Source organism: Erpetoichthys calabaricus, chromosome 6 (genome assembly GCF_900747795.2).
Source record: "Erpetoichthys calabaricus chromosome 6, fErpCal1.3, whole genome shotgun sequence".
NCBI lineage: Eukaryota > Metazoa > Chordata > Cladistia > Polypteriformes > Polypteridae > Erpetoichthys > Erpetoichthys calabaricus.
The window spans coordinates 110835414-110860246 of NC_041399.2; the positions used below are offsets into that span (position 1 = coordinate 110835414).

Sequence of the window (24833 nt, forward strand, 5' to 3'; positions counted from 1 at the left end):
ATTGAGGGAGGGCAGAGTACAGCGCGGAAGACTGATAGCGGGGTATTCATTGATGCAGTAAGGGATGGGGGAGTCGAGACCCGGGGGAGGAGGGGTTGGAGAGGGTGCTAGAAAGTTGTGTTTGGGGGTTACGAAGTCGGCGATTCTTCAAGTAAAACTTTTGTGACACCTTATTACGTCAGTCACTACAGTATCAAAAAAAAAAAGATAGTAAAGATCGCATTAGCACAAACAAAGGTAATTAATCATCAGAAACAGGTGTAATTGAAAAAATAGCAGGACAAATCGAGGTCAGAAATAAAAGGCAAAGAGTGGAAAACAAAGTGTTTTCGCCTTCACATCATTCAATGCACAAAACGTTGGTTTACACAATAATGGACCATACGCTATGAGAATCTGTGGTCCCACACCAGTTAAAGCAACAACAAGTTTAATTTCAAAGAATACACAATTCAGTCAGGTTTATATTTATGATCATGGAGAAGTGATGTAAATTTTAACAAGCGACAAGAAAGGTGATGTATATATTCCGCAAATAACATTAGACACCAAAGGAGATCGTGATATGCCATTCGTATTAAAATGTTTACAGTTTACCATGAGAATAGCTTTTGCTATGACAATTAACAAATCACAGGGACAAACATTAGAAAGTCGGATTATTTATTAGAGAAACAGAAACAATATTCACTCACGGGCAGTTATAAGTTGCATTGTCACAATGTGTCACCAAAAACGGAATCAAAATTCAATGCAATCTTGAAGAAAAGGTAATTCCAAATATTGTTTTTAATGAAGCTTTAAAGTAAAAGTGCAAATAATGAAACTGAAACAATTCCAAAGAAAAAAAAAAAGCTTTTAAAATTGTATATCCAATTAACCAAACACTGGGGTTGGCGAGCGAAGTGAGCAGGGGGCGGAGTCCCCTAGCATGTGTGTATATATATATATCTATCTTGTCAGGCTTGGGTCACACAGTTGCAGATTCATTCAGGGCTTTCAAGAAACAAACTTTCTTAGTAAACAGCATGATAAAGCATAAAGAATAAAGCAGAGGATGTCTGGGGGAGAAGAGAGACAAGGCAATAAGACAAAAGGACAGCTACTGTATGGCTTTCAAATGTTTGAAGCACTGCACAAGTTGTACATCACGCGGCACAGCAGCAGCAGCAAGCTAGCAGCTAATTGAGCAACAAGGAGGTTAAAAAAAAAAAAAAAAACCTATTTCTTTCCCATTATATCACCGTTTAAGTGAGGCTTTCAGAGGAGCAACCGTGTCTTCTAGGGGTGCGTTCAGCAAAGTTGAAAGGAGGAATATGCTTTAAGAAATCATGGCCTGCATGTCAAATATCCCATGAAATTATGATTTTGACATGGATAAATAATTGGAGGACTGTACGGGCATAAGATATTCCTTTTTCCCCCAAACCAATGTACATTTATTTAATTTGTCCAATTACTTTTGAGCCCCTGAAATGAAGGGATTGTGTTAAAAAAATGCTTTAGTTGCCTCACATTTTTATGCAATCGTTTTGTTCACCCCACTGAATTAAAGCTGAAAGTCTGCACTTCAACTGCATCTGAGTTGTTTCATTTAAAATTCATTGTGGTAATGTACAGAACCAAAATTAGAAAAAAGTTGTCTCTGTCCAAATATTTATGGACCTAACTGTACATACAGCTCGTATGGTCTGGATCAGATTAATTGTATTAACATACAATCCTATTGGGGAAATTACTTCGGGTCATGACCAGAGTTTTGGAACAAATTATGGTCGTGACCCGAGGTTCCAATGAAGTTTGAACTGCTGGATCTGTCTCTTGTTAGAATTTATAACAATTGTTTCTTTTCCTGTTAAAAAGCAATTCAGAGCCTTTATTTTTAACCAGCTGTCAAATGACAGCTCATCCATATTACTAACCGAGAATGGTAAACCGGATGGCACGGACGCAGGTACACAGCGATGGGACCATGAGACGTACTGCGCAGGCGCGTACAGCTCAACTAACGGAAATAGCAAATAAAACAACCGCCATATTGCGAGTGGCACTACTGCGGAGTGAAGTTAGGAATAATGTGCTGCTTGGGATTGTACAAACCGCTGTACACCAAATTCAAACACAATACAGCTCAACGATACACACACGAGCCCACCTGGATAAGATCAATGAACGCAGGCGCCTACAACGCGCGTCTGAAACTGCGGAAGCAAAGCAGGCACGGGTTAAGACACTACGGGGTCCGCAAAGGTCCACAAAGATAGTACGGAATATATAAGAGCACACCGATCAAAAAAAAATCAATCGTGTAAAAGCACATAGTACACACAAATCATGTGCTCTCAGCGCATAGAAAGTGTATAAGGACAATACGGAGAATAGAGACCCAAAGGCATTGGAGAGAAAAAAAGGCAGATAAGAGATTATGAAAGCAGTGGAATTCGAAAGGCTCAAACAAACGATGGCGCGATACACATGCAGACAAAGGTACAGAATATGAAAGCAGTAAAATTCGAAAGTATTGTAGCGTCCCACCCAGGTTGAGGGCTTTTTGGTTTTAAGTGACTGTTAGGTCCGATTGAGGGAAGGCGGAGTACAGCACGGAGGACTGATAGCGGGGTATTGATTTCATGCGGTAAGGGGGGGCGTTGGAGAGGGTGCTAGAAAGTTGTGTTTGGGGTTAGGAAGTCGGCGATTGTTCAGGTAAAACTTTTGTGACACTTTATCATGTCAGTCACTACAGTATCAAAGAAAAGATAGAAACGATTGCATTACCGCAAACAAAAGGTGATTAATCATCAGAACCAGGTGTAATTGAAAAAATACCAGGACAAATTGAGGTCTGAAAAAAAGAGTAGACAACAAAGTCTTTTCGCATTCGCATCATTCAATGGACAAAACGTGGATTTACACAATAATGGACTATATGCTATGAGAATCTGTGGTCCCACAACAGTTAAAGGAACGACAAGTTAAATTTCCAAGAGTACACAATTCGGTCGGGTGTATTTTGATGATCTCGGAGAAGCGATGCACATTTTAACAGGCAAAAAGAAAGGTGATGTATATATTCTGCGAGTAACCTTACACACCAAAGGAGATCGTGATATGCCATTCATAGTAAAATGTTTACAGTTTACCGTGAGAATAACTTTTGCTATGACAATCAATAAATAACAGGGACAAACAGAAAAACTCGGATTATTTATTACAGAAACAGAAACAATATTCACTCATGGGCACTTATATGTTGCGTTGTCACAATGTGTCTCCAAAAAGTATTTTTAATGAAGCTTTAAAGTAAAAGTCAAAATAATGAAATTGAAACAATTCCAAAAAAAAACATGTAAAATTGTATATCCAATTAACCAAACACGGGGGTTGGCGAGCGAAGCGAGCAGGGGGCGAAGCCCCCTAGTTGAACAATGAGATGCAAGTCACAATGAAACCAGTCAACTAAGTGTACACTAGTCATCATTAAAGATCTCTTTCTTAGTTAAACTGGAAACTTTACTTCATGAATACTTTATTAAGCCTAAGACAATTAAAGTAACCACAAATGTTGTTCATATTTTCAAAATCTATCTGCATTCAGTAATTCACATTTACTTTGTATATACTATATATACAAAGTATTATCCAAAGGTTCTAAGATGCTGTCATTTACAAAGACAGTGATATAGAGGTAGTGAACTGTGCTAAGGTGATTAAAAAAAGAGAAATATTACCCTCGCATTTGAACAAGTTTTATTCTCCATACCTTATACCAGTGCTGAGAAGATAGATGTCTCTTTTTTTCTTCATAATATAAACAAACAGAAACCCATGGACAGAAAAGAGAAGTAATGTGCATGCATCAAGCTTTATGCTCTAAATAGTAAATGTCAAACAGAAATCCTCCAAAGGTTTAGGACTGTCTTTGCCAAGTACTGCTTGAGTAATACTGTTATTTACCAGTGGAAAAAAAACATTTCCAAGATGCCCAGTTAAATATTATCCAAATTCAGGACGACCCATCAATATCACACAACAATAAAATTGTTGCAAAATGGACTAAAAAATTAAAATGATCAATGACTATCCATTCAAGAAACTGCTGATGAAAAGACATTCATCTTTAGATTATGTCATATTATTATAACAAAAAACTTTTACTTGTGTCAAGATGGTTCCAAGAAAATTAACAGATGATCAAAGTTTCAACATTGGGAAGTGTAGGAGATTGAAAGAGAAACACAGAAACCTTACACTAGAGGTTTGTTGAGTATATAGTTGGGATAGGTTGTGTGAAAGTTCACTAACAGGAGGAAGAAAGAGTAAAAGAAACAGAGCCAAAAAGAATGGATATAAGTGGGAGATTTCTTCATTGTGGTACATGATAAGTTGGTAGCCCACTCCAAATGACACATAGGAATTTGAAGCAGGTACAGGAAGGAAGCCAATGTATAAGCCAAATCTTCTAGTTTTATCCTTCCTCTGTACTAAAGTTGTGCCTTGTGTGCTTTACTTAACTATGAACAAAGAAACTGCATTAAATGCACATTAAAAAGGCCTGAAGAAAAAGTAAACCTTTTATATATAATTTTAAATAGACTCTATGCTGTTATTTTGGTAATAGAAAAATGTGCATTCACAGCAAAATGTGACTCTGCATGGTTCATGTGCTGAAGAATCTAATCTTAGAATATTTCATATTTGAAGTTAAAATGTTTTCAATGAGCAAATTACCTGAAGCTCTGCACGTAGTCTTTTATTCTCCTTGTCCAGCTTGGCTTCTTTCTTCTGCATTGAAGCAATTTCATTGTTTTTACTAACTCTGAAGATCTCATACTCTTTCTTTAACTTTTCATACTCAACAGCATACTCTAGATCAACAGAGGCAGTTGATTTGAAGCTGGCTCCAATGACCCGTGGGCCACGGCGAAAAGAGCTGTGCAAAAGACGGGCTTTTGGCTTCACCTCCACAGGAATTTCACAGGCTTCACCACCACCACCACCATAAGCATCTTCAATTACCTCCCCAGGGTTTACCAGGGAAGAAGCAGTACCCATTTTGACAGTTCTACTTGAACATAATTTTCATTGGCAATCTCATGATCCACAGCTGAAGCATCTGTTATAAAAACAAAGAAACCAATATGTAATTTTTGATTGCCAATTTTTGTTTGGTGAAAAGAGGTGTACGTCTTTCCTGTTGCTTCCTTTCCCTTTAAGACACAGATGACTGCACAGGAGCCTCTTTTAACTTAGTATTACACACTACTGAATTGTATCTGGGGCTAAAAAGCTGATTCTGTAATGTTTATAAAACTTCACAGTTTACCTGTTCTATTAATGATCAAGTGAATTTTCATCTCTTGCTTCTTCAATAGCCCAAAGACAGGCAATCAAGGCTGACTGTTGCTTAAACATTCTAATTCCACATAAATCTATAGTTGTACAGGCAAGTACAGAAGTGGACTTATGCATGATCCAAGGTGGGTTCCATCCCTTTTTTATTGTTACAGGATTAGGTTCCTACTCCCTAACCAAAAGAACTGGAAGAAGCTGATAAAGGGAATAAATTAAACTATTACAATTATTGCATAAGATATTCTTAAATGCTCTCCAAAACAATAGGCTACACTTTATTGAAAGAAACACATGTTACAATAAATAGTGCACCATAAATAACCATTTCAAGAGGAAGAAAATTAACAGTAAATTTGCAATAACAGAAAATTAGCTCAAGAGCTGGGTTAAAAAAGAAAAAATAATAAAAGGCTTACTATATAAACATGAGAAATGCTTTAAAATAATGCTAAGAAGTGTGTCAAAATGTTGCCAGATACAGATTATACAGGTTGGCTTTTCAGTTGGTGTGGTAAGAATTATCTGTTTGCTTGCTTTGTACAACTTGTCGAGTAACAGTTATCTTTCTTTTCATTTTATACAGCATCCTCAGTGAAAATGTACTCTCGGAAACGTGAGTCTGCAATCCTTACAATGTAGTAGTTAGTTGTTAGAGTAAACACAAAGTGCATTTTTTAATTCTATGAAACAAATCTATACTTAAAAATCTGAACGAGTCTTAATGAAAAACAAAATGTGGACACTGCAAATAATTCACATTGAAGACAAAGAGTTCAACCCTGGGCTATCCAGTTCTGTTACTGAATAGGTACAGCAGCAATGGGGTTGTAAGTATACGAAGCTCTTCTTCACGGCCTCAGGCTGCCCTTCAAATGAAACTGGAATATTTATTCTGTGTTTTCTCTAATAATTTCAAAAGCTGTTGACAAAAGTATTAAATTCAATGCCATAAATCTATACAATATTTTAGCTTGGAAAATGTTTAAAATGAACTAAAACATGTTAAAAGTCCACCTCCAGGTGTTATTATTGTTAAAGGTGCCTTAAAGGGACCAGTTACATACAAGCACCTACAAAATGCATTCTGTTAAATTACCGTAACCTTACGTCTGGTTTCTATGAACTACTTACATAATGTGCACTGAAGCTGAATAATATGTAAAAAGTGAAATGTTACCAATGAAGAGACGTACTTCAAATACTTTTGGTTAAGTACGTCATAAATAGCGCAGCCAGATATTTTTTAAAGCATTTTTTAGGGTCTCTAAAACAGCTACATTGTCCTCGCCTCTGATTAGTACTACGTCCCAGAATAAAATAAGTGGTCAAGACAAGAGCCTTGTTATTACTGCTGCTTTTGCCTTTGAATATCATGGACCTCTCGCAACATCTTACCAGTCTCCTCTTTCCTTACAGATGCTGACATTGTAAGCCTTTTTGTATTTCTGTGCAATGCCTTCTAAATCGAATTTAGACAAGACGTTCTTCTAAAGTGTTAATTAAAGCCATTGTAAGCAGAGATTAAAAACGGCGGCCTTCTAGTAATGGAATTGGACACCTACAAGTTAAGAAATTTTCCGCTATACTTCCTTCTACCGATACAAATAAATACAACGTTGGCTAAAAAATAAACACCTACACTGAACAAAAGGCGTGTATTTTTACGCTGTAGCACACACTAGTTTAAAATAAATGAAGTTAAAAAAAGAAAAAACAAAGAACTGAAAACTTACATCCAAGTGATGAAGTTGCAAGACTGGTTTCGTCGATTAACAGGAAGAACTTTTTCTAGTTATTTCCTTTTGTATTTTTCTACTATCGATGAGTTGGACAGTTTGCTCCTGATACATTATAAGTGTTATTACGCACACCAAAACAAACTTCAGAAGTAGCGTAAAAACAACATGAACTCCACCAGCACCCTTTAGCGAAGCTTACTGCTACCTCGGTAACAGAGATGTCTCGTCATTACGGCATCCGAAGTGGGACATTCACAGTTCGTAAGCCGCACGTAAACTTGTAAAGCACACGCTTTTAAATATATATCTGAATCACTGAAATCTAGTGTAAAAAATTATTTGTTTAATTATTCTGTGAATTTAAACTATGGTCATTTTTTATTTAATGCCGAAATAGCTCAGTTGGGAGAGCGTTAGACTGAAGATCTAAAGGTCCCTGGTTCGATCCCGGGTTTCGGCAGCTAGCTTTATGCAAATGGTATGTATTGACATTTTATATTTGTATATTAAAAATAGATAAAACGTTCCATGAAACGTACAAGAAGCGGCTATACTTTGAGGACATTTCCGTTTGATTAAATTGGTTGTCTAGACGTGATTATCTATTTTTTTGTGCTTACAGAGTATGCATCAACTTTTTAAAACCAGTCTTCAAGTCAGGTGGAAACACAACAATACAGTCAACAAAAGAAACTGTAGACAACATACAGTGAAGACTAAAATAAAAAAACAGATAAACAATAATAAAGTCAATCATTTATCTGATATTGTACTTTAATAAAAACCTCCGGAAAATGAATTAAAATCATTATTTTCAATCAGGGGGCAATTTGATATAGTGCTACATTTCGAATCAGATGTGAGAATAAAATATTTAACTAATAAATACGTCGTAATTCTATATTCCTTTTTGGGGAGAGGCTCAATTGATCCATTGCCGAAATAGCTCAGTTGGGAGAGCGTTAGACTGAAGATCTAAAGGTCCCTGGTTCGATCCCGGGTTTCGGCAGTGTTTTAAACATGAACGACGGCTATGTCAGAAGATGTCAAAAGAAAGTTTTGTGTTGAATATATATAACAAATCAAGTGAGAAAGTTGTGCTTCACCACCAATTCCTTCCTCATCTCTTATCACAATAAATAAAAACTACTACAGTTCCCAACTATAGAGTAATATTTCGCACAAAATAAATACATAAATAAAAATACAGTGAAATGCCAGAATACTACATGAAATATGGGCATAAAGCTGATTTTTCAACAAACGTTCCAGCTCTGATCAGTGGGAAACAATGCATTTCTTGTCATGTTCTATCAAGTTGTTTGAAAAATTAGCTGCGAATATGCACCTGACTTTAGACTCGTAAAACAAGAGTCAGATATTCAGGAAAATAAATAAATATCTTTGTCATTTGTAAAAATGGAAATAATGAGGGTATTAGAATTAAACTTGGTCCCTTTGCATTAAAACTCAAGGAAGAAGTAAAGAATTTTTGTGTGCGACCATGAACTCTGACCTAAATTTTAAATCTCATATTATCTAGATTACTAGGACTGCATTTCTCAATCTAAGGAACATCGCAAAAGGTTAGAACTCCAATAACATTGTAAGATGCTGAGGAATGAATTCGCAGTTTTGTTTTTACGTAGACTAGATTTCTGTAATGTACTCTTAAATGGACTACATAAGAGAGACATCAATTGGTTGCAGTTGGTTCAGAATGCAGTAGTAAGAATCTTAAACGGAAAAAAAATCTCAGCACATCTGATCAGTTTTAGTGCAATTACATTTTTCACTTTAAAATACTACTAATGGTATATAAAGCCTTAAATAATCTGGCTCCTTCCTGAATTTTAGAGTGCCTGTCCCCCTACATTTTCTAGTACAAGAAGCACTGCTTATTATTCCAAGAGCCAAGCTTAAAAAAAAGTAGCGAGGCAGCCTTTTGCTGTTATACACCAAAAATCTGGAATAATATACTGAGAGAGATGTGACAGGCTAACATTGTGAATCGTTTTGTAGAATATTAAAAGGCCACGTTTTACATTTTGCTTTGTCATAGTTACATTTTAGTTCGACTCTTAACAAAGTAGACATGGACAGATTTATATACTCTTCAATGAATTTGCAATCATTATTAGTCTTTACTTTTCTCTGTTTTCTTTTTCAGTTCTTTTGTGGTGGTTCTCTGCGTAGCTACCATTTGAGTCTAGCTGCTCGTGATGTTTGAAAGGAAATGGATATACCACCTTCCCACGAGACCCATTGCAGGTGAAGTCTGAAAAAATAATAATCATAAGTGGGGATCTGGGTGGTCTTTTGCTTTGAAACCTCTGCATATTTTTTTCAACTTAACTGGAGTTTTTTTCTGTTTTCTCTGGCCATCTGACCATATCATCAGACTCTTCGGAGACTTAAAAACTGATTTCTATGTACTCTACTTCTCTATCAATTATATCTATCACATTTAAGTGTCCGTTATTTACTTTTGCATGCTATTTATTCTTTTTTATGTAATTTCTTTTTTTTCTTTGCTTGCACTATTTATTTGACATGATGTTAAACACTTTGAACTACAATCTTTATGTGAAACTGTGCTATAGAAATAAATGTTGATGCTGGCGCCAACACTCGTGCCACGGTCAAAATCACTGAGATCACACGTTTTTTCTCATTCACTTGTTTGATGTGAACATTAACTGTAGCTTCTGACCTATATCTGCATGATTTTATGTATTGCTCTGCTGACACATAATTGGCTTATTAGATAATTACATGGACATACTGGCATACTTTGTTTATTAATTGTAAGTCCAGTGAGTGTATATAGTCCGATGCTGCATATAATGAAAAATGCTTAGTTACAAGTGTTTAAATGACCTTCTGTAATTAGTCTATTATAGACATAAAACATTTCTCGAATATATGTTTGCATCAGTCTGCACATTCACGACAACACTATTTAGAATGCTGTGCCGAAACTCGCGACCTTTCCATCTTTAATCTAACGAACTTCCAACTGAGTCTTTCCGATTCTGTGTCAGTAAAGTGAAGACCAGGGAAGGGGTTATACCTTTTAAATATTGTAGTAATGCTTTCTTATCTATTTTGTTCTATATATGAAACTAAGAAAAAAAGACGTTGTACAATTATACCAGCTTTACCGCTAAAGACGTGCAGTAAACGTTCGTATATAGTGCATTTCATTACGCCGAAATAGCTCAGTTGGGAGAGCGTTAGACTGAAGATCTAAAGGTCCCTGGTTCGATCCCGGGTTTCGGCAGAGTGTTTTAGACGTAAATGCCATAAAATCCATATATGCATAGTTAGGCATTACAACTGGGAGATCAAGTTTTCCGGTGAAGGTCGAATTCCATACTGTACCACCTGCTGGAAAAATTAGATGCTAAACCTTGCTCCGTGAGAGAATATGGACGCAGTTTAAAAAATACCCATTATGCCGATCTAGAGGCTCACAGAGCAACACTGTATTTAATAATGTTTAGGTTGCATTCAGTTTCGTCGGGGAGCTTCCAGAGCCCTTCCCTCATCTCTTCAATGCACGTAGGTGTATCCAAAGCCTTCCCAAATGCTAGCTCTGTATTTTTCATGAAAGCTCCAAAAGGGATATCCCTCAACCCCACCCAGTCGTCAACAGAACGGAAACTCCAAGGGAGACCCCGATCGTGACGGAGCTATGGATAGGCCCTCTATTAGTTGCAGAAGCCGGCAACGCCCCTGGCTGAATTCGTTGGAAGAAAAATCATGATGGAAATAGATCGCAGACCTCTTTGTATCAAAGTCGAGGAAAGCGAAACCTTGATAACTGGCATCTCAAGCGAGAATATTTAATGCGCTCTGGAAAATGGGAAGGAAAAGCAAGCTGAAATGAGAAGAAGGTTACCATTAGGGCTTTTATGTGCCATGGTGAACCGTATTGTGCTTAACTGTGAAAACAGATGGCTTCTGCTAAAAAAAGAAGAAGGAGAAGAACCTAATACTGTCAGAAAGCCGTCATCATAGAACGGATGTTCCAGGTGTGCTTACATGGCCTCTACTTCATCAATGATTGGCAGTTGAAATGTGAAACATGACACTAAGATCCAGTTGACAGTGGTGGGTGACTTAATTCGATGTCATATTAGGTATCTTCCAGTCGTGGGCTACAGTATATGTCATACGGCCAAACAATGTCAAAGTATACGACTGCAAATGGCAGGCTATGTCAAAATTACCGAGCGTATGTCTATTTTCAAGTATAGTCTTGTTTGCCCCCTTTTTCTGTCAGCTAACAGCGTGCTGCCTGAGGGAGCCAGTGCTGTACGAATGCTTAAACAGGTATGTGGGAGTTCAGCCACAGTCTTTGCCCTCTTTTCTTTTTTCCCATTCTATCGTGATACATCAAAAAATTGTTAGAAAAGTCGGCTAATATGATATGACTTTTCATTGTTGACAATGCTTTTTGCCTCATCAATCGGTCACGGTGATTTTGCCTGTGAGGTTCTATGTGTGCACTGCAGCAGTTAGGCTCAGTTAGGTAAAAGAAAATTTTACTACAAATCAGTAAGTTATATAACGACATGTCCAGGGCCAGATTTTCCTATATGCTAACTAGGCTTCAGCCTAGGGCCTCAAGATCAAGAGGGGCCTACATTCAAATTGTTAGCAAAATTTTATTATCTCTCATGTAATTTACAAACTTAAAAATGGAAGGTGAAAGGGCCTCATAAGTGGAATAGCCTAGGGCCTCTTTTCATATAAATCCGGCCCTGGACATGTCCAAGGCTGGCATCCATTGCTAACCACTAATACATTTCATCCACTCCCTTTGGTTCAATTTCCTCTTTCTTTCATCTCCTCAATGTTTTCTCTATTCTAATCATAGAACAGAATTCGTCTCTCCTGTCCCATGAGCCCAAGCTTACTTTAAACAGGTAGACTCCAAAGATCATTATCTTATGGCATTGCTACTCTTCTTATTTTTATCAGTCTGTCAATGTAATGTGTCAAACGAGTTAGCAGCTGAAATTTAAAGTCTGTTTCAACATCTTTCATGGTGGAGCTTGTGGCCTGAAGGGGGCACTCCAGCTCACTAAACCCAACACAAGTAGATGCAGATACAAGTTCTTTCATACACACAGGCTTTTATTTACAGGTGGGAAACTCTTTGCAAACATTTCCCACTATCCAGCACAGTACAACAAGCACAACAGGCACAGTACAGCAGATACAAAGCAGCCCACTGCAACACTCTGTCTCTGTGTCTGTGTTTGAAGTTATTCATTTTTTTACTGCAGGTCTTGTCCTATCCCTCCGGACTCAGTGGCAGCAGGCCTCTTTTATCCTGCACCCAGGAGTACTTCCAGTGGCCCGTTAGCATGGTCCGGAAGCACTTCAAACAAAGTAAGGCTCTGCAGTCCATGCAGCACCCCATGGCGGCATCCATGGAACCCAACAGGGCTGTGCCAAAGTTTAACTCCCCAGAAGCCCTGTGAGAATCCAAGGCACCACTGCAACCCAGAGGGCCTGACATCTAGTGCTTTGGGGGAGGTAGCGCCCTGTGCATTCACTCTCTACCCTGGTCCTTCCACTATAGAATAGAATAGAATGCCTTTTATTGTCACTATACACATGTACAATGAGATTAAAAGCAGCTCCTTCAGTGCAGACATATATGTAGAACACAACAAGTAAATAAACAAATAAACAAATGGTACAAAAAGTTGCAAAAAGTTGCAAAGAAGTTGCAAAAAAGTTCTGCGACACTATATAAATATGGAAAGAATAATAACTATTGCACTATTGGGTTATTGCACTTAATTTAAATATTGCACAATAATGATGATCATGTGCAGTGAGTAGTGGATGTTGGACCCTGAGAGTAATGATATTGTACAGTATCCAGATATTGCACAGTTATTATCAGACCATTTAGATATTGGATATTGCACAGTCGATGGATAGAAGGAAGTCCAGGGGTTGGGGGGTTAGACTGTGTAGTCAGTGCATGTGTGAGTTTAGAATGGTTATGACTTTTGGGAAAACAATGGGCGGCACGGTGGTGCAGTGGTAGCCCTGCTGCCTCGCAGTTAGGAGACCCGGGTTCGCTTCCCGGGTCCACCCTGCGTGGAGTTTGCATGTTCTCCCCGTGTCTGCGTGGGTTTCCTCCGGGCACTCCGGTTTCCTCCCACAGTCCAAAGACATGCAGGTTAGGTGGATTGGTGATTCTAAATTGGCCCTAGTGTGTGCTTGGTGTGTGGGTGTGTTTGTGTGTGTCCTGCGGTGGGTTGGCACCCTGCCCAGGATTGGTTCCCTGCCTTGTGCCCTGTGTTCGGATTCAGCGGGTTGGACAATGGATGGATGGATGTTCTTGAGTCTGTTTGTCCTTGTTGTGATGCACATGTAGCGCCTCCCTGAAGGCAACAGGTCAAACAGATCAGAGCCAGGGTGGGAGCTGTCCTTGATGATGTTTTTTGCTCTGCTGAGGCAGCGGGAGGTGTAAATGTCCATCAGGGAGGGGATAGAGCAGCTGATGATCTTCTGTGCTGCCTTTACTACTCTCTGAAGCCTCTCCCTGTCTGCCATGGTGCAGCTGCCGTACCATACTGTGATACAGTACGTCAGCAGGCTCTTAATGGATGAGTGGTAGAAGGTCAGTAACAGGTTGGAGTCCAGGTTGTGCTTTCTGGGGACCATCAGGAAGTGTAACCGCTGCTAAGCCTTCTTGATGACTGCTGTGATGTTGTCTGTCCAGGAGATGTCAGCGGAGATAAGGATGCTGAGAAACCGGAAGGTATGGACCCTCTCCACACACTCGCCGTTGATGTAAAGGGGGGCTAAGTTGGTGCTGTGCCTCCTGAAGTTGACAATGATCTCCTTGGTTTTCCTGGTGTTCAGAGCCAGATTGTTGCTTGTTGGTTAGGCTGCCAACTTCAGGACCTCCTCTCTGTAAGCTGCCTCGTCTCCCTTTGAGATGAGTCCGCCCACTGTGGTGTTGTCAGCAAACTTGACGATGAGGTTGTTGTTGTGGGCTGGACTGCAGTCGTGGATGTAGAGACAGTACAAAAAGGGTCTCAGCACACAGCCTTGTGGGGTACCGGTGTTCAGTGTGTCAATGGAGGAGGGGTGGGGGCCGAGTCTCACAGTCTGGAGCCGGTTGGTAAGAAAGTCTTTTATCCAGACACATGTGAGAGGGGGGAGGCCAAGAGTGAGCAGTTTGGTGATGAGAATGTCAAGAATGATTGTATTAAAAGCTGAGTTGTAATCCATAAAGAGCATCCGGACATAGCTCTGCTGCTGCTCTAGATGGCTCAGCACAGAGTGGAGAGCTACGGCGATGGTATCTGCTGTGGATCTGTTCGCACGATATGCGAATTGGTAGGGATCGAAGTCTTGGGGGAGATAGTCCTTGATGTGCTGGAGAACCAGTCTCTTGAAGCACTTCATCACTGATTACCAGAGTGAGGGCCACAGGGCAATAATCATTTAGGCTGGTGATGGGAGACTTCTTCGGCACTAGAATGATTGTGGCTGATTGGCTCCAGCAGACCCCCGTGACCCTGTGTTAGGATATAGCGGGTTGGATAATGGATGGATGGATGGATGGATGGATGGATGGATTTTAGGCAGGAAGTAATGACTGCCTGGGCTTGGGAGAGGTTGAAGATTTTGGTGAAGATAAGGTGAGCTGGTGGACACACGCTCTGAGCACCCTACCAGGCCCTCCATCTGGGGTGGCAGCCTTCTTGGGGTATGTTAACCTGTTAAATCCAATATTTATAATAACACTCCATTTGGAACATGTGTTTTTAAAAATCTAAATGAGAAAAAACGTATTCAAGGCGATTTTGCCTGTGAGGCTCTATGTCTGTGCAGCAGCAGTTAGATTCTCAGCTAGGCCATCAACTGTTTGTCAACCTTGAAAATTTTGTGTTTTTTAGTACCACTTATTTCGCTTGTCGGGTTTTATCTATGTAGTGAGCTTGGCATGTTATTGTGACATAATTTTAATTTGTTACCACAATCCAAAATCCAGTTGTGAGTACAGAATTAATTGTTTTGGCTAGTTTCATTTTCAGCTCTTGTATTTCCTGTTAATTAATTCCTGTTAATCCTGTTAATATTTTTTGGGCAGCCAGTGGCTGTTACTCTAGGTAGAAAATGGCAGACTGATAGTTGATTAGATGTCCAAAGTCTTTGCCATCAGCTATGATTAGTAACATGTCTTGTTTAATCATTGTATACATTCTTTGTTTGTTTTCATCTGACTACTGGTCTTCAGGTATTTTTCAAAATGGTAGGTGTTACATTTTTCACTAACTGTACATCTATTATATAGATGTGTTGTTTTAGCTTTTCAGTACAGTATAACAAAGTGTACAGCAAACCTCCTGACTATTTTGTGCTTAAAATGCTCACAAAAGAGCTACGTTTAACATGATTAACTTTCTGTAAATGTCTTTTATTCTGCTTCTGGATTTAGAAGGATCTTAAGTATTGCTTTTATACATCTATTAAAATTAACAATATGTCTCAAATATTATTAGGTTTTACTATGTAACATATAAATTAAATTTACATACATAACACATTCTCACACATGACTCACACAATCCAACTCAGAGTAATTGGGGGATTGAAAATATCTTGCTGGCACTTTCCCAAAAAATATTTGGATTATGTGTATACAGTATTTGTTAAAATTAGTTAATTTAAACTTTTACCATCTATCTATTTTTATAACAATCTTATCCAGATTGCTGGGATAGGCTGCAGCTACCCAGTGAACTTTTAACATATAGCAATCAAATAACAGTTAATCTATAACATGCCTACTTTATTACATAAATCAAGAAACATTTAAGACACATGGTTTTTTACTGGTATTTTTGGCTTCTTTGCTTTAGTGTTTTGGTGACAGCTGTGCTTGGAAAAAGACTACAGATTTTGTTTAGTTTTCAAGACCCACCATGGCCACTCAAATCAAAAAGATCTAAGTCTAACAGTATGTCATTCTGAATGAACAACTCTGTCAGACCTAACATTGTTATTGCCTAGGATTGGAAAAAACTCTGCCAGGCCACCTTAGAGTATATTAAAACAAAGTGCATTTTAGCACAAGGATAAAAGAAAACCTTATGATAAATCAATAAGTTATTTAACCCCCTATCCAAGGCTGACATCCCTTGCAAACCACTAAAGTAGTATGTCTGTTTTCATCGACTCCCTTGATTCAATTTTCTCTTTCTTTCTTCTCCTACATGGGTTTCTCTATTCTTACCATAACACAGAATTCTTTTCTCCTGTCCCATGAGCCCAAGTTTACTTTAAACCGGTAGACTCCAAAGATCATTATTTTATGGCATTGCTACTCTTCTTATTTTTAAGAGTTTCATTGTCAATGTAATGTGTAAAACAGGGAACTCAAATTTAATGTTTTCTATTCATTTTGTAAGGTGTGTTTCAAGAAAGTGCTGCTGGGTAGTGGTTAGTGCTGCTAACTCATAAGACCATAAAACATGGTCCAACCTCTTAATTTACCAATTTATTTGTACATACTTCCTGTTCAAGTTTTACTAGGTATGTTAAATTTGTCTGGCATGAATGTAAGTGGATATGTCAATGAGTGTACTTTGTAATGTACTGGTATTGCATCCACTGGATCAGATCCTACTTTGAATCACGTTTCCGGTTCATACAGTAAAAATTGAAGCAGTTGATAGATAGTCAAGTGAAGTGACAAATTTTTAGCTTCAAGCAAGGTACACAGTCCCGGATTAACCAATAGGCACATATAGCATATGCTATGGGCCCCGCAATTTCGGGGGCCCCCAAATGGTGGACCCAATATTTAATGAAAAAGTGTAGCATTGAAAAACTGGTCTTTAAAAATATTATCTTTACGTTTTCCATCCATCCATTTTCCAACCCGCTGAATCCGAACACAGGGTCACGGGGGTCTGCTGGAGCCAATCCCAGCCAACACAGGGCACAAGGCAGGGAACCAATCCTGGGCAGGGTGCCAACCCACCGCAGGACACACACAAACACACCCACACACCAAGCACACACTAGGGCCAATTTAGAATCGCCAATCCACCTAACCTGCATGTCTTTGGACTGTGGGAGGAAACCGGAGCGCCCGGAGGAAACCCACGCAGACACGGGGAGAACATGCAAACTCCACGCAGGGAGGACCCGGGAAGCGAACCCAGGTCCCCAGATCTCCCAACTGCGAGGCAGCAGCGCTACCCACTGCGCCACCGTGCCGCCCATCTTTACGTTTTTAAACTGTAAATTTCTTACACAACAAAACTTTAGGGGCCCAACACATAAAATTCACATATTATAAGATTCTTATTATAATCGAGAGTAAAATAATTATTTAGTCCGGTTTGAACTGTTCAGAATCTAAACTTCAGATGATGCAGACCAAAAGGGCCCCCAAAGCTCTTAATCCGGCCCTGAAGGTACAGCCTGAGAATTTTCCATGGCATTACATCAGAACTGAGTATTGAAAAGTGCTTAATTTTAAGAACACTACATTATGATTTTGTTTCCCAAGTGTTTACTCTATATTTATTTCATTGTTTTTTTAGATGCTAAGGTTTAACTTGATAGCAATGTGTGACAGTGGTAGCATTGCTCCTTTGCACCATAGAGACCAAGATTTGAACTCTAGGATGCTCCCTATATGAAGCTTGTATATTCTCCCTGTGTATTAATGGGTTTCTTCCAAATACAGTACTCCAGTTTCCTCCCATAGTCCAAAGACATGTGGTTAGGTGAACTGGTACTGTGAAATAGACCCTTGGGGGTATGTGTGGGAGTTCTCCCTGTAATAGGCTGGCATTCTTTTCAGAGAATATCCCTGCCTTGTGTCTTATGCTTGCTGGGATAGCAAAACAAAAAAAATGTATAAAAATGCCTTTACACCGTCGACTGGCATGCCGATTTAGTTAAAATTCAACGACTGATGGTAATTGAGTGGGCGGTGTTATGCAAATTACATCCAAAAAGGCGATGCCATGCAAATTTAAAGGATTGTTCTATTAAGCGGCAAAAAAATATCTTAGCAGATTTTTAAATGGCTTTGAGCCTAAGTGTTCTTGGATAGTGACTTTTCTGTATTGTTTTAAATCATCAGATTCCTCTTTACGATTATATTGTTGAAAAATAGTATAAATTCTGTTTGATGGAACGTAAATTTTCATAACAATATGCCATCCGTGAATGTAAATATAACAACAAAAACAAGTTTCTAAGAAAATCAGTCTGTTAATTTAACAACGACCTCTACTCATCATAAAGCTTGAAAGACTGACACTTTGTATTCATTTTACAACAATTGCGACATGTATATCTCTGGCTCTGTATGGCAGTTCCATCAGAAGGCCAGCTGGATTTTGGAGGGCTGGATGGCTGTGTTATGACGTCACTAACTATCACGTGAAGAAAGTGACGGAAGTGACATCCGACATCTTAATGCGGAAGAGTTTGTATATATAATTTGCGGTTGTTCCCGAGTTGTAATGGGAAAAATATAGAGATATATTGATTTACATTTCTTATATTTTGCCTGGGAGCATTTTCGACAAATTAAAAAGCTGTTGTTTGTTAATTGTTTGGTTCCTGGTTCGTAAGTCCCCGCAGTCCTCATGGCCACCAATATCAATTTACAGGTAAGTGACACCGAAACGAGTCTGAACGCCGCCCGGTTTAATAATTACACTCCATTTTTTGTTTTTAAACGCTGTCCGTATTTTCACCTCTTCGTTTCTTGTGGAGGTACGAGACCGTTAACATCACTTCAGTTTTTTTCGTCAGTCATTGCGTACACACCTTTATTTCTACATGTGTTGTATGCTATATTAAGGTATACCAGGTTACAGCGAAGAGGCCGCGTATGCACATTGGATATTCAGTATGTTAAGTGGAAGTCTGGCATTACTTAAGAATCCGGATCATAGGTAATATTATGAAAACACCGACGTAGATGGCAACTTCCTCATGGAACAAATCGCGATAACCAAAAACATTTTCTAAACGGGTTAAAAAGGTGTTAACTTTTATGTCGGGATCGTTTGTGAAGTTAGTTCTACTACAATAGTACTTTAGCGTTTACTTCTGATTTTGGTCATATTACTGGCCAGAAGAAGTAAACTATATGGCTTCTTAGTGAAGAGGAGAGAGAAAAACGTCCCGTCACTTGCCATTTGTGTTCCCACTTGAAAGGATCACCCCTTCTTTTAATAACTGACAGCCCGTATTCTAGTCGGTTAATTTTAGATCAAGATTTATCTGATTCAGACTGGGACCAATCCTGACAGTACTTGGCAGAAGTCAGAAAACGTCCCACGCGCACACACCCAACATTTGGGATTATGGGAGCAGGTCTCCCAGAAATACGAGCAAGACGTGTCATTTCTGCACTAACCATGACCAGGAGTGGGATTCGGATGACTACTATGCCATCTGCATGCTTGTTCGCTATTGAACAGATGTCAGTTAATTTTCAGAAGAACGATACAAAGCTTCCATTAGTTGTCTTTTTTGTTGTCTGTAAAACATTGCATTTTTAACTTTCTCAGGAAAGATTTTAATTGTTATCTGCAGGGACACTGCTAGAGGTTTTAGACCCCGTGAAAGGATATGGATATTGGGCCCTCCACTCCGACCAAGCTAACCCTGTACAATGGCACTGTGTCAACACCAAAATCCCCAAGGTTTTGATAACTTTACCTATGCAGGCTGGTATAGTTGTAGTTGAATCATTTTTGTAACTAGGGCTGTCAAATCAGCCAAAAAAGTAAAATGTGAATATTCACATTAAAAACAAAGTCTAGGTCAGGGGTAGGCAACGTCGGTCCTGGAGTGCCACAGTATGTGCAGGTTTTTGTTCCAACCCAGTTCCTTAACGAGAACTCAATTATTGCTGATGAAGCACATATTGCTTAAGTGACATTTTAATGCTTCATTTTAGTGGTCTCGCTTGTTAAGGTTCTCCAACCTTAATTGCTTATTTCAATCTTAAACTGCTGCATTCAGTGTTTTAATTGCTCCTTATTAGCAATAAGATGTAAAACAGGGGTAGGCAATGTCGGTCCTGGTGAGCCGCAGTGGCTACAGGTTTTCATTCCAACCCAATTGCTTAATTAGAAACCAATCATTGCCAATCTCAGACCTTATTTAATTTTATGGCTTGTTAGTCTGTGCAATGTAAGGCTTTTATATCGTAGATTTTTTTCCTTTCCAAGGATATCATCCAAATGATTTGAAGCCTAAAACAGATCATTTTCAGTCTGTCACATTTTTCTATTAAGTGTTTTATTAAATCAAACCGTGCATGATGAACACACACAGATGTAATTGGAAAAAAGCTAGCTGGAGAACTGCTGGCTGCTTTGTCTTTTACATCTTATTGCTAATAATGAGCAATTAAAACACTGAATGCAGCAGTTTAAGATTGAAATAAGCAATTAAGGTTGGAGAACCTTAACAAGCGAGACCACTAAAATGAAGCATTAAAATGTCACTTAAGCAATATGTGCTTCATCAGCAATAATTGAGTTCTCGTTAAGGAACTGGGTTGGAACAAAAACCTGCACGTACTGTGGCACTCCAGGACCGACGTTGCCTACCCCTGGTCTAGGTGTTACTCGTTGATACATGCTTTTTAACATGTTATGCTGTTAACAGTGGCAACTTCAACAGCAAATGCTACCAAAAAAAAAATAATAGTGATATTCGGGTATCTGTGTCTCTATTATAAAAGGAAATCCCAAGACGAGACTTTCTCGTAGATAATTTCAGGTCCTGCGAGGAAGAGACTTTTTGCCAAGAGATTTTGACAAGTCCCGCCCGCCTCTCAAACATTTATAACCACACCCATGGTCCAATCTATTGTTTTTACCTATATTTTTATTACTCTTTAATATTTTTTTTTTTTTTTGTTTGTATCAGTATGCTGCTGCTGGAGTATGTGAATTTCCCCTTGGGATTAATAAAGTATCTCTATCTATCTATCTATCTATCTATCTATCTATCTATCTATCTATCTATCTATCTATCTATCTATCACTTCTTATTCGTGTGAATGTTATTGTCTGACCCAGTTTCCGCACTCTCCTCTCCAAGTGGGGTTGGAAATAAAAGTCAAAGAGTAGAAGACAAAGTGGAACATCGTAAACAGGTTAAAAAATGTTGGCGCGATACACATGCAGTTCAGGTTTGAGATTATGAAAGTACTAAAATTTCGAAAGCCTCAAAAAACTGATAGTAAAGATCGCATTAGCGCTAACAAACAGAAATTATTACTCAGTGAAATAACGGAACAGCAAAAAGAGAATGAATATATATATGGACATACTGTAGGTGATATGACAGAAGAATTTAGTTATTGTTCGGCTTTAAAGTGTAAGTTGAAGACTTGTAGATTGGCTAATTTGTGTTACCATCAGGGAAAAGTAGTGTTTCTTCCCAATGAAGAGGCCTATTCACGAGACTTAAAACATTTGTTGTTTGAAAGCGAAATCCACATGCGCAAGTGGCAGAGATGTGAAGTGAATGGCGCGTAGCGCAGGCCGGGGGGGTTGGCAAGCGAAGCCCCCTAGTTATTTAAATGTAAAAGTGCTCAATATCCTTTGCAGATGCACTGTGTAAATGAGAAGAAACTTCACAGCTGTCTTGTCCTTAATCTAGAACTGATGGCTGGGTGAGCAAGAACTTCATAGGATAGCAAGCCATGAAATAGGCCATTGGAAGGAGCTCAGATTATTTTTGATGCCAAAAACAAATAGTAATATGAAATTGTAAAAAAAAGAAAATATAAATTTCATGTATAAAATTTTGAGGAAAAGCCACCCAACGGTGCCCATCTGAAAACCATTAAAGAAACTATTTTAAGAACTATTTAAGAACTATCTAAGAAAGTGGACTAAATTAGAATTGATAAAACCCACTGGTTTCAGAGGCACACACATTCAACTGAGCAAAGAAGTGTAATTGAAAAGTGTCAAATTGAAATCCAGGATAGGCTGTAAGCCATGACTTGATCAGGTAGGTAGTGTTTGCCCATTTACTTACAGTATGCACAGGTACCCCATTAATCTGCACAGCTGACAATTCTAAAAAAGCAAGATTGTAAAAAGAGCACTGCCAGACCGAAAAAGTGACAGGTTCGGGACTCTCTCATTGAGAAGCTATGAGACTTTTGGCTGTTATTGTGGCCAATGAGATGATATACTGGTAGAGAAGAGAGAGATTAGAGGAATCTTAACAGAAGTAGAGCAGTAGGAGAGCATTCCCAAATGTGTAGCAAAAGGTGCCCTATACATTAAGGTTGCACTAATGGCAGAGTGGATTGGTGGCTAAGCCCAACCTGAAAGCACTTTCTCAGGTGGTAATAAATTCAATGGATAATTTTATATTGGATGTGTTAGTGGTTAGAATTCCTAGAGGTATTTTTAATGTTTTTAAAAATTGTGTTCTAACACAGTGGCATTGATAGGGAAAGATAATTGATTCATTTTTGAGTCACTGTAACAGGTATAGATAGGGAATCATGAAGGTATGCGTACAAAGAGGAAATGCATTTAGTAGAGCATGAGGGCAATAAAAAGTTTTCAGATGATGGTTGGTTGGGAACAGGGGCAGAAAAACTTGCTCCACATATCCTGAGAATGGATTTAACCTGTAAAAAGGAAGAAAAAGTAAGGAGTGAGGAATATAATATTTGTCTTTCAGAAACTGAAAAGAGGCAAGCCCACAATCGCCGAATGTGCTGATACCATGTGAAGTTCAAAGTGGATAAAAGATGGTTGCCCACCAGTGTTAAGTGAGCTGCTGTCAAATAAAGTTGTGAGGGAGTGCCAGTGCAGTGTGGAAAGCAAGTGAACTTCTTATTGTAAATGAAAAAATGTGCAGTTAATATCTATATCTAGAAACCTTTTACTTGTATACTTAACTGGATACATTTAATGAATTTTATATTGGATGTAACAGACAATCATTCTTAGTGGTTAATCTAGATTTCTCCCAGATTTATCTTCAATAATGACCCCCACCCCATAAACCAAATACTCATGGATTAAGCTAATTTAATAAAGAGATAGGAATCCTTATTTTTTCATATTTTGTCCCAAAATATTAAGGGTGCCGTATAAATTGGGAAGGCTTGGGACAATTGTATAATAATGCTTTATATAAATCTAGCGGATTGACTGGAATGGCATTTAAAACTAAAGTATATTTTGGTAAAGATACAAAGAAACAATTTTTGATATATTTGTGGTGACCTAAAATACTGACATCAATGTCAAATAAGTTCAACATAAAAATACCATTATCATTAACCCAAACATTTAACAATAGTTTTTATGCAAAATATATCTATGTAAAATAGCTTATTTGGTGAAAAATAGTGTTCCTGTTCTTAGTGCTAAAGCAGTGCTCCGCAACCTTTTCTCACCTACGACACATCAAAGTTCTTCCTAGAATTCCGCGGCACATCAAAAGCTAAAATATATAGCAGTGGTGTCGCTATAGCGGGGGGGGGTTCCGCTCCGAGCGCCAGCTATTTAGGGGCGTCCAAACTACGGTACTTTCTTTTTTTTTTGTTCCTTGAGGAGGCGCAAAAAAAAAAATTTCTTTCAGCTTTGGGGCGTCAAATTTTTCACCGCCCCGGGCAACATGATCTCCAGCTACGCCACTGATATATAGATATGAATTTAATACACAAATATTACAATAAATTTTCATTTTTTATTATAAGTATACATTTATTATAAGTATACATACATAAAAACTATACTATATTAACTTTTATGCAATCTTAATAATTATTATAACATAATGACTGATTAATGTGATATCTGCGCTTGTTTCAATGAACACAAAAGTTTTATATTCGGCTCAATATTTGACAGCGCAACCCGAAGTTCTCGGTCAAGATCTTTTAAGCATGACCGCTTATCATTTTTAATTAACACAAGAGTTGTTTGTCTTTTTTGGCGTAACTGGGATGGTTTGAATTTAGATGGCGATTTAGTTTACTGGGTGCCATTGCCTCGTTTGATAGCTGATCGCCGCAAATGATGCATTGTGGCTTTGGAGCCGTTTCGTCACCACACCACGAGAATCCGTATCGAATGTAGTCTTCGTTGTACTTCCTTTTCACAATCTTCTTTGGGTTTTTTTTTGCAACACTTGTGCTGGGTTCTTCATCATCTGTACGTGAAGACGAATCTTTTCCACGTAAAAATTTATCCATATTTAAAGGGGTATAAAACTAAATATGAATCACACGAAGAACGTTAACCATACACAATTCAGCAACACAACTAATAGTAATGAATGATAACTACTGTCGCAAGACGAGTGAATGCGACGTAGCACGACTAATACGTCAGCTTGAATTGAATCTAGGTGAGGGCACGGAGCGATCTGCCTATCAAAGCATACTACGGAGTTGTCTGGCGACTACGTAGGGCCTACGTCGTAGGCGACGGGATTTATTATTTCAGAGAAATGACACATAAAATTATGAAACCTTTAAAAGGCTATTTACGCGAATATTTCATTGCACGTATTCTCGTTATTGTGTTTCTAAGGAGGACCGTTGAAATATTATTTAGTTAGAAAATTGTCTTATTTGACCGCGTCACACCTGTATCGGCTCAAGGCACACCAGTGTGCCGCGGCACACCGGTTGCGGAGCACTGTGCTAAAGCATAGAAATTTGAG

General features: G+C 38.5%; 2 protein-coding genes and 3 non-coding genes across 6 annotated transcripts in view; 4 read left to right on the plus strand and 1 right to left on the minus strand.

The window, feature by feature from the left end:
- Positions 1-7300, minus strand: part of LOC114653490 (nephronophthisis 3) — an 838883-nt gene extending 831583 nt beyond the window's left edge. Inside the window, exons 1-2 of one of the 2 annotated variants that reach the window (XM_028803845.2) lie at positions 7086-7300; positions 4729-5113 (exon numbers count right to left, since the gene is read on the minus strand). In XM_028803845.2, coding sequence (XP_028659678.2) covers positions 4729-5052 — 324 coding nt within the window. In that variant the 5' untranslated portion in view covers positions 5053-5113; positions 7086-7300. Of the gene's footprint in view, positions 1-4728; positions 5114-5323; positions 5479-7085 lie in introns of those variants that run through there. The other variant, XM_051928813.1, reaches the window with a different exon arrangement.
- Positions 7301-7478: 178 nt separating this feature from the next.
- trnaf-gaa (transfer RNA phenylalanine (anticodon GAA)) lies at positions 7479-7551 on the plus strand. The gene has a single exon. It is a non-coding gene; the product is annotated as a tRNA-Phe (tRNA).
- A 476-nt stretch (positions 7552-8027) lies between these two features.
- On the plus strand, positions 8028-8100 carry trnaf-gaa (transfer RNA phenylalanine (anticodon GAA)). Its single transcript has one exon. It is a non-coding gene; the product is annotated as a tRNA-Phe (tRNA).
- Positions 8101-10301: 2201 nt separating this feature from the next.
- trnaf-gaa (transfer RNA phenylalanine (anticodon GAA)) lies at positions 10302-10374 on the plus strand. The gene has a single exon. It is a non-coding gene; the product is annotated as a tRNA-Phe (tRNA).
- Positions 10375-18532: 8158 nt separating this feature from the next.
- Positions 18533-24833, plus strand: part of vps4b (vacuolar protein sorting 4 homolog B) — a 38372-nt gene continuing 32071 nt past the window's right edge. The window contains exon 1 of the mRNA XM_028803850.2: positions 18533-18772. Within this exon, the coding sequence (XP_028659683.1) occupies positions 18749-18772 (24 nt within the window). The 5' untranslated portion in view covers positions 18533-18748. The remainder of the gene's footprint in view (positions 18773-24833) is intronic.